Source organism: Protopterus annectens, chromosome 17.part0, assembly GCF_019279795.1.
Source record: "Protopterus annectens isolate FY-2018-M chromosome 17.part0, PAN1.0, whole genome shotgun sequence".
NCBI classification, from domain to species: domain Eukaryota; kingdom Metazoa; phylum Chordata; order Ceratodontiformes; family Protopteridae; genus Protopterus; species Protopterus annectens.
Window position 1 is genome coordinate 131,452,453 of NC_056751.1, and position 12,300 is coordinate 131,464,752.

The 12,300-nt window shown below is 43.0% G+C and overlaps 1 protein-coding gene across 6 annotated transcripts in view; it reads left to right on the plus strand.

Moving 5' to 3' along the window:
- The window catches only part of CDC14B (cell division cycle 14B), a 2,772,169-nt gene that overhangs the window by 1,664,946 nt on the left and 1,094,923 nt on the right, over window positions 1-12,300 (plus strand). For all 6 annotated transcript variants that reach the window (XM_044059784.1, XM_044059788.1, XM_044059789.1 and 3 more), the window contains one exon: window positions 3,294-3,388. In XM_044059784.1, coding sequence (XP_043915719.1) covers window positions 3,294-3,388 — 95 coding nt within the window. The remainder of the gene's footprint in view (window positions 1-3,293; window positions 3,389-12,300) is intronic.

Sequence of the window (12,300 nt, forward strand, 5' to 3'; positions counted from 1 at the left end):
AACATCTCTTTCAAGACATCACATTCATCTAGGAACCTTTCAAAACTGGAAGTCATCCGAGTAGCCCTTAAATATTGGCGTTTTGTCACAGTCCTATAGATTTCTGATTTAAAAACTTTAAGATGTTCATCGTGTTACACTGCTGCAGTCATCACACTTGGGTTATCCTGCCGTCAGGCGGTCCCGCAGTCGGCCAGAGTTCCAAAGTCTTGATCCGGTGTCGGTTGCTGTCGCCTCCTCCCTGACATCAGTGTGACAGGGGTATAAAAGATGCAGCTGACGCCATTTTTTTCAGTCTTTCTTGCCGCGTGGTCCATTACCGAAGTCTTCTAAAAAAGCTAAGTACCCCGTTGGGGAAAATTTTTCTTGCCTCAGACCGATGTCAGTAAAAGTTAATAACTGTATTTCTTGTGGGAAGCAAATACCTCATAAGGATTTCCACTCCTACTTTATTCCATGCCTAGGCCCTGACCATGACATCACTGGCTGTCGGTTTTGTGCTAGGTTTAACAAGCGCACTATTAAACGTTGGTTTGATTTTGCCCGACATTATTTTGGTAGAAAATTCAATTACACCATGCCGTCAGAAATTCCGTCAACCGCAGTGCATAAAAAGCACAAGGACAGACATCCGAGGCCCAAAACTGACAACAAGGCCTCTTCTAGGCTTCCACAGAACCACAGACCGCATCCAACTCCCACGTGGAGCTGGCTGGGCCTTCGGATGCACTAGGCCTTCAGCTTACTGATCCTAAACCTACTGAGGGAATCGAAGTAGCTGAGCAATCCACAGTTAGAGGGTGTTTTCAGACCTACCCAGTTAACCATTAAACCCTCTAAGTTTAAGCCCCCCTTAAAAGCAAAGAAACAGACACAACTCTCTCCAGGACAGGCTTCCATGCCTAGGAAACAAATGCTAAAAATGGCCGAGGACCTAATCACCCTGATCAGGGGGTCCCATCCCCCTCCTGATAAAGGGCCCAGACAGGATGCAGACTATGAATCTTCCCCGAAAAACTGCCAATTACAGAAATTCTGCACAAGGAGCTACCATCCACAAGCATGGAAAGTGGATGCCCTCTCATTCAGCTGGAAAAAACTACTAGTATACGCCTGCCCTCCTTTTACCTCTCCTTCCAAAGGTACTCATAAAAGCCAGGCAGGAAGAGCCAAAAATTATCCTGATTGCACCAGACTGGCCACGCCAGCACTGGTACCCAATCTTAAAGAACTTAGCAGAAGAACCACCCTGGATTTTGCCTCCAATCCCACAGCTGCTGACACAGCACAACAATCAGATACTTCACAGCCAGCTAAAGACCTTACATCTAGCTGCATGGAAATTTCCTTAGCCAAGCAAGCAGTGCCTCTCTCCACAGCTGTTATGGATGTCATTCTGGAGGCCAGAAGGCCTAGCACCAGGAAAGCATACTCTGATAAATGGAAGAGATTCTGTGCCTGGAACCAAGCGCACAGCCTTGACCCTCTTGTCCCAAACATTCCTCAGATACTGCAATACTTAACTGAGATGCTGGACAAGGGCCTCTCTTTTTCATCCATGAAGATCCACGCCACAGCTATCTCTGCTCATTACAACACGGATCCACCAATTTTTTCTAATCCTTTGCTCAAACAATACCTCAGAGGGGCTAAAAACATAAGACTGCCCCGTAGAGCACCCACACCAACTTGGGACCTCAACTTTGTTTTGGAAAAATTTACTTTACCTCCTTTTGAGCCAGCTAACACAGCAGAATTAAAGTACATCTCTTGGAAAACTGCTCTGCTACTGGCGATAACATCAGCACGAAGAGTTTCAGAATTACAGGCACTAATGGCAGTGGATCCTTTCCTCATCTTCCACCAGGACAGGGTGTCTTTACGAACTAATCCTACATTTATGCCAAAGGTGGTATCAAGTGTGGCTCTAAACCAAACTATTCACTTGCCAACTTTTTATCCAAAACCACAGAGCAAAGGGGAGAGACTACTACATTCTTTGGACATTCACAGACAGTTGCGCTTCTACTTGGGCAAAACCAAAGCTTTCAGAAAAACTGAACAATTATTGGTAGCATATGCTGCAGGAGCACAGGGAAAAGCCATTTCAACGCAACTATTTCAAAATGGATAGGACACTGTATACGTTTCTACTATACCCACCATGGGAAACCTGTACCTAGCAGCATCAGATCTCACTCCACCAGGGCAACAGCCACTTCAACTGCCTACCTCAGAGGAGTACCTACCAAGAATATTTTGGAAGCAGCCACATGGAGTTCTGTGCATACCTTCAAACATTACCATTTGCCTTTATACTTCAAATCCAGACCTGGCTTCGCCACTGCTGTACTGCAGGGCCTTATAGCCACCCCTAATGCCTTATAGATCCAGCCTCCCTACCTCAGCTTTGGGACTGCACCCAAGTGTGATGACTGCAGCAGTGTAACATGATGAACATAGTACAGTTTTGTACCTACCATAAATGTAGACGTTCGAGTGTAAACACTGCTGCAGTCCAGGTTACCCTCCCTCCTTCCCCTCTTACTTTCTGGTACTTACCTAGGCCATCTACCCTTTATTACTTATGAGGAGTGTTTGTTGGTAACTAAAAATGGTTGTTTGCTTTGCTTTTGTATTTGTTACTAGCAATTTGAATTGCCTACCTATTTGGGGCCACCTGACATCTGGGGCAAGAAAAACTGAAGAAAATGGTGTTGGCTGCATCTTTTATACCCCTGTTGCACTGACGTCAGGGAGGAGGCAACAGCAACTGATGCCGGACCAAGGCTTTGGAACTCTGGCCGACTGCGGGACCGCCTGACGGCAGGATAACCCAAGTGTGATGACTGCAGCAGTGTTTACACTCGAACATCTACATTTATGGTAGGTACAAAACTGTACTTTCTTTGTCCTTTAATCAACCTTACATCCAATTAAGAAATCTCATCTTTATTCACATTGTGTAAACTTTAGAAAGGTGGTAGAATTATTCAAATAATCAAGAGGCATGGGTATCATCTCGCCCGAACCCTTCCAAAAAATAGAGATCATCCAAGAACCTAATCTTTTTGGATGAGTTTGTGAATCCGTTTCTTAAGTATTCTTCGTGGATTACCTACTGTGGTTCCTTTGCTTTTACTGTGTGTTCTCAGCTCCATGTCTGTGCCTGTTTTCTCTCTTGCTGTGGTTTTTGGTGCTGTTTATTTGCTTGATTTATGAGCAGGGCAATGTTTGAAAGCTGAATAAGAGAGAATCTGGCATTGTTTACTCAACTTTTATTCCTGTTGTAGAATGAAGAAGATGAAAGGAAATGTATCACACAAGGAGACCGACTTCAGGCTCTGAAAAGTAAAAGACAGACTAGAACTGCGTCAGTGCCATTAGCGTAAGTGAGATCCTGAGAATCATCTGCATTTTTTAAGATTTTCTTTGATCTCCTTCCTTAGAACACTGTTACAGTATTCCAAACTGTTGGGTTATCTTGCGAAATAACCTGGAAGTGCTACTGATGTACCAAAGTCAAACCCTTCTGTAGAACCGTACATGTGACATATGACCTAAGTGCATGTGTGTAAAGGTACACATAAGGTGATGTATAAGCATGAAAACCCCAGAATGTCTCTCACCTGGTCCAAACAGAAGTCTCGTACCTGTCATTCTGTTGTATGCATGGTTGTTTGGTTATTCATTTATTTATAATCACATACAAGTTTTATATATATATATATATATATATATATATATATATATATATATATTGTACAGTACATGAGTACATTATAAATCTAGGCATTGCATAATACAAGGCAGTACTTACAGAGCCAGTAATGGAATTTTTGGCTACATTATAATCACAGAGTGCAGTTGGTATCTTTTGTGGCTTCACTTGTTCAGTTAAGTGCCATACTCATGTGCCTTCCTTGCTTTTCTTTCCTCTATTGTGATTTAAACTGGTAGATTTCAGCTAAGAGGGATAATTGTGATTGTGGTAGGCAGATTCCTTCTAAGGATCTCTGCTCCCATTGTCGTCTTTGCTTTGGTGTGGATCACTGCTATAAAATTGGCAATGTTTGTCATTTGTTTGTCCCAAAAACCCTACATGCACTTCTTTTCTCTCTTAATACTTACCTAGAGACCCAGCGCCTTAAGCACCTTGCCCAAACTAAAATGGCAGCTCCTTTATCACGACATTCTGCCCATTTCAAAAAAGAAATTCAAACTGCCTAGGCCTGAATCATCATCTGCGCACTCATACTCTGAACACAGGAATGGTTAAGCAGAGGCGAATTCAAACCAAGAAATGAAAGGTTAATATTGGCAGCCCAAGTTAGTGGGCTTGCATACACGCTGGTTACAAAATCCATTTAACATGTGGGAGAAACAGACAAATGTAGGCTTTGTAAAACAGAACTGGAAAAAGTTGCACCTTGTTGCTGGTTGCGACACACGAATGGCAGAAGAACTGTATACTGAAGGGCTTAATGTGGTAAGACTGTTGCACTGGGGATTGTGCAAACATTATGGTATCAAAGTGGCTGAAAAACACTGGAAACATGAGCCACAAAGCATCATAGAAAATGACGTTTATATCACATGGGATCACCCATTACCAGCAGTTCAAACGATAGATGCTAGAAAACTGGATATAGTGGTCCAAGTAAAGAAGACAAAAGTAGCATTGATCTTTGAAATCACCAGACCCAGTGACTACAGTGTCTTGCATACAGAGAGACAAATTCATAAAATATCAGGATCTGCAGGCAGAAACAAGAGCCATGTGGAAGAAAAATACCCAGACAATTCCAGTAGTAGTAGCAGCAGATCTTATAAAAAAAATTTACAGTCATATTTAGATATGTTACCAATCCATGTAACCCCATACAAATTGTAGGAGGAGTCATTACTTGGCACATTGCGGGTGCTCAGAAGAGCACTACTGGCTGACATCAAAGACTGAAACAATACTAATGTCATGAACTTAAGTCGTACTTTGACTTAGGAATGGGGTCCATTCCCGTCATGGTCTTAGAAACCCAAAAGACTTGGAGAAATTAAAAAATGACATATCCAGTGAGGCTTTGAAAGAGCCTGCATTATTAAAAAACTTCTTCTCAGGCTCCCACTACAGTGATTCTGCTGTAGGCCAGTATGGTGTCTGTTTCTCACTTGCCCGATGCAACTGACCTATGCAATATGGTGGAGAAAGGGGAACACATAGACTTATAATTTTGGAAGGACATGAGAGCATTCCCCAAATAGTGTAGGAAGAGGTGCGTGGGTCATCAATTGAAGTATGTCAGGGGAGAGGGATCTGTTGCAGTTTGTTGAAGCGGGTATCACTTCCAAGAAGAAGAAACAAAAATGAAAACTGTTTCTCCTTCACAGGCATCCCAAGAAAAAGAGTGGATGGAATTTTTTCAAGCCTCGTTTAAGGTCACTTTCGCTGTCAAACCGCCATCTTTTCTTTCTTCTGCTCCTACTCTCTACCACTAAGAAAAGACATATTGAGTCCTCTTTTGATGGAGTTGAGGCAGTGTCTTATTTGGATGAACACTCTTTGGCCTGCTCTTCCCAGATTCATTCTGCAGCCAAGTTGCCTCTGATGATGTGGATACTTTATCCCTGGCTCTCTTGTAGAGGAAAGCTCCTTTGGAGAAAACTATATTAAGATAATGCAGCATTTTGAGTTGGAATCCAAACAAATATCTGATGCACTGAAAAAGATAGAACAGTTTACTCGAGGTGGGCAGCCCTACACCTGCACCTGTACTGCCAGTATTGGAGGCTTTTTCAGGACACTTTGGTATCCAACCTCCAGCGCCTAAAAGACCAGATAGGTTCTGTAAAGTGCCTGAAGGCTTAACATTTCCTATATAAAAATCCCTTAGCAGATTCGTCTGCCTTTTCTATTTCCACAGACAAGCCATCTAAACTTTTACCTGCTACTAATGCCATACACTTGGTCAAAGATAGTAGGGCAATGGACAGATATATAAAGGTGTACACCTCTTTTACCTTAGCTTTCAGAGCTTTGAATTACCAGACTCAAATGACAAAATATTTATCTGTTCTAACTGATTTGAATAAAACCTTTTATTATCTGAAATGCATGCCATTAAGCAGCAGGCTGATTTTCTTCTTGTTTCACTGTTGCAGTCATTACATTTGGGTCATCTGCTTGCAGTAGCCCTCAGTCAGCCTGATTAACAAAGTTTTGGGTCCTGCGTCGGTTGCTGTCCCTTCCATGACATCAGGTCGTCAGGAGTATAAAACATGCAGCCAACCCCATTACATCAGTCTTTCTTGATGTGCGGTGCCCGAAGCAGAAGCAGTTCGCAAGAGCCGGCCGGCAGACTCATGAAATTTTCATTTTCGAATTTCAGAACCGAAGTCTTAAACCTAAAGCCAAGTACCCCGTTGGGGAAACTTTTTCTTGCTCCTTACCGATGTCAGTAAAAGCTAATAATTGCATTACTTGTGGAAAGCAAATACTCAAAGATTTTAATTCGTACTGTATTCCTTGTCTAGGCCCTGACCACGACGTACCTTGCTGTCTGTTTTGTGCTTTATTTAATCAGCACACTATCAGTCGTCTGTGTATTTTCGCCTCTAAATATTTCGGTTCTTGGTTTAATTATCCAGAAATGGCGTCAGTTAGCCATCCGACTACCAGGATTTCGAAAAAATGCAAAGATAAAGACAGAGACAGGCCATCGAGGTCCAAAACTGCCAACGACGCTTCTCCTAAGCCAGTCGCCAGTTTGCCGGTACTCAGGTGCTTTTGCAGCCCCTGATACCCACTACTTCTGATTCGCAGGCCTCTACTGAGACCCATTCAGAGTCCGGTATGCCGCGAGATGCTTCAGCTATGGAACCCGCGGATGTCTCTACCTTGGATGGGTCTGGAGCCGCTGTGCAGGCTGCTGAGGGGTGTATTCAGGCCTAAGGACTTGCATATTAAACAGATGTCTCCTTCTTCATTTAGGCCTAAATCTCAAACCATGCCTAAAACACCGACGCCCAGGCCTGCATGCTCACACCTCTATGCCTAAAAAACAAATAAGAGTGGCTGAAGATTTTATAACTCTAATCAGGGGAAGCCAGCCTCCCCCTTCTAAGAGACCTAGGACTGAATTTATGAATCATCTGACCAGGATTCTGATTTTTCTGATTCTTCTGATGACGTGGATTTGCACTTATCTAATTATGAGGATTCTGATGCAGAGTACTCTATTCCCTCTGCTTTCCCTCCAAAGGATTTTTCTTTTGGTGATACCTTACATACTCTAAGGGAGCATTTCCAGAAAGGCTCATCCAGACTCTGGTACACTTTGCTGTGAAGGAAAGGTTAGTTTGCTTTTATTTTTTGTATTACTGTATTGCCTTTCTATATTTTGAATACTGTAAGTTTGTTTTCTTTACCTTGTGTTTTGCTTGCATTCTGTTTTAACAGCATATTAAAACTTCGAAAGAGACCACAGCTCTCTCTGTTCTGAGTCGGGCAGAATTTTTTCCCACCCATTTAAGTTGTCTTGTTAAATACCACTGTCTTTCTAGTTGCCCGCCTCTTATGTTAATCTGACCATATATCTCATTTCTCTCTACTTTCACTGGCTTATGTGAGTAATCACAAAATCATCATTTTTGAAATCCCACCCATTCAATTATTTAAATTTATTGGCCATCCTACAGTATTTCATAGTACCAAAATACAAAAGTAACCACCCCTTTCAATCCATCTTGCGGTTTTAAAAATAGTAACTCTCCACTAAACCTTAACTTTTTAAACGGGTAAAACTCAAGTTACCTACTTTCACATCTAGCTTCTCTAGTGCACACTGCAGAGTGCATTCTTTTCAATCTTACCTTTAAGCATCCCTGTGACTAGCACTTTCTCTAATACCTGCTGGAAAGCACTAGGAAGCCTTAAACTCATACAAACACTGAACTCTCCTTGTTAACGAGGAGAAATTAATAGTAGGCACTAAACAGCCTATAATTCATAGGTTCATAGGTTCATGCTAGGCTATCTGCCCTAGGGCATTTATAAGCCTAGCCAGAATGTGTTTGGCTTTCGCCACCCATTTTAAATTTATTTTGCTATGCCCTTTTTCGAGGTTAGTATACTGTGCCTCTGTCTAACAGTGACACAGAAGTGATACCCGGGGTAAACCTACGATCTCCCATCCACTCATCAAGATTCCTCTTGAAGAGAGTTAATGAGGGACTCTGCCTAACCTGGACTGGGATTTAATTCCAGAGTGAAGGGAGCCTCTGGGTTATGAATCTGTCCCTCCAGCATGTCCTATTTATTTCAGTGCTGAGGTTCAAGTCTTTCGAGCGTAGCTCGATGGGATTTGGATTTTCTGAGGTGCAGCATGTCCATTAATTCCGGGTTGGACATGGCTTTATATGTCAGGCACAGATCGCCTCTGAACAGGCGGTATGCCACTGAGTAGAGCTGGAGTTTCTTTAACCGGGCAGCATATGGCATCTGTTTGAGCCCTTTGATCCTCTTGGTGAGGTACCTTTGGGGTCTTTCCAGTTGCTGCAGGTGTCTGGTAAGGTACATCCCAAAAGGGGCATTGTACTCAATTATGGGCCTGATGAGGGATGAGTAAAGAGGCACTATGACCTCCCCTTATCTAGATGTGAATCCCTTCATGATTAGGTGGGCTATATAAAATGTTTTTTTCTAACCACTTTGGCCACAACTGGTCCGAAGCCCAAGTGTTTAAACCAAAAGGCTTAGAATGAGTTACACCAAGCAGTAATAAATGCAACTGAGTTATTTTTAAGATGATGCAAAAGTAAAAAAAAAGTAGGTAGAAACACAAGTACAGTAAAAGCAGATGAAAAATTTTTTTTTTTTTTTTTTTCCTGAACAAGTGCTGAGATCAAAGAAACAGATTTGAGTGCTGAAACTGGAAAACTGGCTAGTTATAAGAAAAAAAACTAAGCTAGAAGGCTTCCCTCCAACACAGAAGGGCTTGGGGGCGCAGAAGCCTACAAATAGTCTATACCACTTAACAGGAAAGGCAGGAAACAAGCTTACATTTTTTTTTTTTTGTTTCCCAGATGCTCTTTTTGTACACAGTAGGAGTGCCTGAAATCAGAATATGATCTCACTGCACTCAGTTGAGTGAGCAAATGAGATGGGCCCAGAAGGAGTATCCAAACAAATTTACAAGAGGGGCGGGCAGTTGCAAGGCCACTAAGATTAACACCAAAACAAAAACAGGGAGGGTGGGTGCGACTAACTGAAGTGCAGAGTGAAAACTTCCAGTTCAGTTAATATTCCTTCCACACAGTTAAAATCAATTTAAATACTGTATTTTTTTGAGAAAAAAAAAAGAGCAGATAAAGGTACTTAAATTCTCTTATACGTCCAGTAGAATATAGCAAGTTCTTAGCCGGCCAAAGCTGAGGTTTTTAAGCAGAACATATTTCACACTGTACCACTTAAATAGGCAAGGACAGGAAATCAAAGAATGTGACTACCCCCACCATTGCAAAGTACCTTGCTAAGGAAACAGCTCCTATACTTTACAAAGAAAAAAAAAAAGCCCCAAACCAGGCATGTCCAGTGGTCAGCTTCCGGTGATTTCTCCTGTCCACCTGATGAATCTGGGCATACTGGGGCAATGCAGCAATTGCCTCATGTACACAGACAACCCTCTCCTCCTACCACCCAACACTACAACCTGTGAGAGATGCACTTACATAGCCAAAATGGAAGCAAAGCTCTCTCCACCCAAGATTGTGCTTAACAGTCAAGAGGAGAAGGTTAACACCCACACTACACCTCAAGCAACACATAGCCCTTCTAAACCCGCACCACCAACACCCACATATAGCAACACTAAATCCACATATGCAGAGGCCCTTAACTGTAACCTGCCCAAGCAACAAAGACCTCTGAAGCTGAAATGCAAACAAACACCAATCACAACCAATGTGTCACATAGTTCACAACACAGCCCCTAAGGCAAGACAATGTACCTAACACTTTAGTCATAGGTGACTCTATAGTCCGGCACACTGATGTCCCTCTCACCAGGTTGAATAAGGAGAAAATTACAGTCAGCTGCCTGTTGGGTGCCAGGATCCGCCACATAACGCATGCACTCAAGTCACTCCACAACAAGTACAAATATGACTGTCATTGTCCATGTTGGAGTGAATGACTTGAGACGTACCTCCCTGGACTACATGAAAAGAGACATGGAAGAGCTCTCGGATCATGTGGCCCAGGCAGGTATAACCCTAGCCCTGAGTAGCATCCTGTCTTCGCCCAGAATGATACCACAATATAAGGATAAAATGATTGACTTCAACAATTGGCTAAGCTTATGGTGTCATTCAAAGGGGATCCAGTATCTGTCTGCCTGGGATGACGTGATTGACAGACCACGATGCTTTGCCAGAGATGGTCTGCACCTGTCACTTCTGGGATTCAGGTTACTGGCTAAGGCTCTTGCCACCCCATAGTGCCTTTTTTAGGCAAACTTCAAAGGACAAAACCACCACCGTAACAGGTATAAGCATGCAAAATCTGAAGGTAATGCTACTCAATGCTAGAAGTCTAAACCTCAAAATGCACTCTCTCGAGGCACTCCTAAAAATGGAGAACATCGATATCTGTGCAGTAACTGAGACCTGGTTCAAGGCTCCAGAGAGCACCCCTGCAATACCAGGCTACAACTCCTACCACACTTTTTGGCCACCAAACCAGGACCGAAACACTAAAGGTGGAGGAGTGTCAATATTCACCAAGGATATTCACACCACCAGGCTAGTTGGCCAACACAATGTGTCTGAAATTCTCCAAGTGCAACTAACACTAGGTAAGACTGCAATCCAAATTGTAGCTTGCTACAGATCCCCCACCATACCCCAAGATTCTCACTACACCTTTCTAAACATACTGGAAAATATTAAGATAGAACCAAACACCCTAATACTGGGTGATTTTAACTACCCTGCCATTAACTGGGAAAACTACTCATGTCCCAACACCTTTGCTAACGGTTCTTGGAATTCATAAATTCCAACGCCCTGGATCAACTAATCCATAGTCCCACCAGGGCTCCAATATCCTAGACCTAGTCATTACCAACATGGGAAATCAATGCTCCATACCTATGGTCACCCCTCATTAGTCAGGTCTGACCATAAGCTAATCACCCTAACATCCACATCCCACCCCACCCCCAGTAAAGAAACCACCATAAAAACTTCTCCAAAGCCAACTTCATGCTACTCAAGTCAGAAGTGACAAACTTCATGACACCTATGCAGACGGGAACTGAAAGTTCAACTGCTGAATCCTACACTAAGGCACTTGTACGAGCACATCCACTCATGCATGAATCGTGCCATCCCAAATAGAACCAAAATGCTCTCATCCAAAAAAGGAAGCCAATCTGGTGGTCCCCTGCCATAAACAAACTTTACAAAAAAAGGAAGAAACTTTTGCAGAAAAGAGGAAAATCCCAGGATGCAAAAAACTCCCTTACTAGCCTCAGTAAGAAACTGAGATGCCTCATAAAATCCTCCAAAGCTAGTTACGAAAATAAAATTGCCAAAGATTCCAAAGACAACCACAAAGCATTCTATAACTATGTCAAGAATCTAAATGGCAATGCTCAGATCTGCTCTGAGCTAAAACAGAATGACATTAAATATACTGATCCGAAGGATATTGCCAATATCCTAGCAGATCGATTCAGTGCGAACTTCACCCCCCTCTCACCCCCTAAATGGCCCATCTCAATACCGGAAGATTGCCAAATTCCGGTAATAACGGCCACACAGGTACAAAACGCACTCTCTAAAGCCAAGAATACAGCATCCATGGGACCAGATGACATCCCCGGGCTGTGTACTACATGAACTACAATATGAACTGGCACCTCACCTAAGTGTCATGTTTAATCATAGCCTCACCTCAGGTTTCGTGCCCACTGAGTGGCGCAGAGCTACAGTTATCCCAATCCACAAGGGGGGATCCACCTTGGATCCCGGAAACTACCTTCCCATCAGTCTGACAAGCCTCACCTGCAAGGCCATTGAGCGTATTATCATGGAACTTATAAACAAAGACATTAGCAACCTTCAAACACTGGACCCCACCCAGTTTGAGTTTGTGAAGGGCCGATCTTGCCTCCTGAACCTGATTGACGTCTTTGAATCAGTCTCCACTGCTATGGACAATGGTAAGGTGGTCCACACAGCCTATCTAGACCTTGCCAAGGCCTTTGACACCATCCCCCACTCTGGAATCATAGATAAACT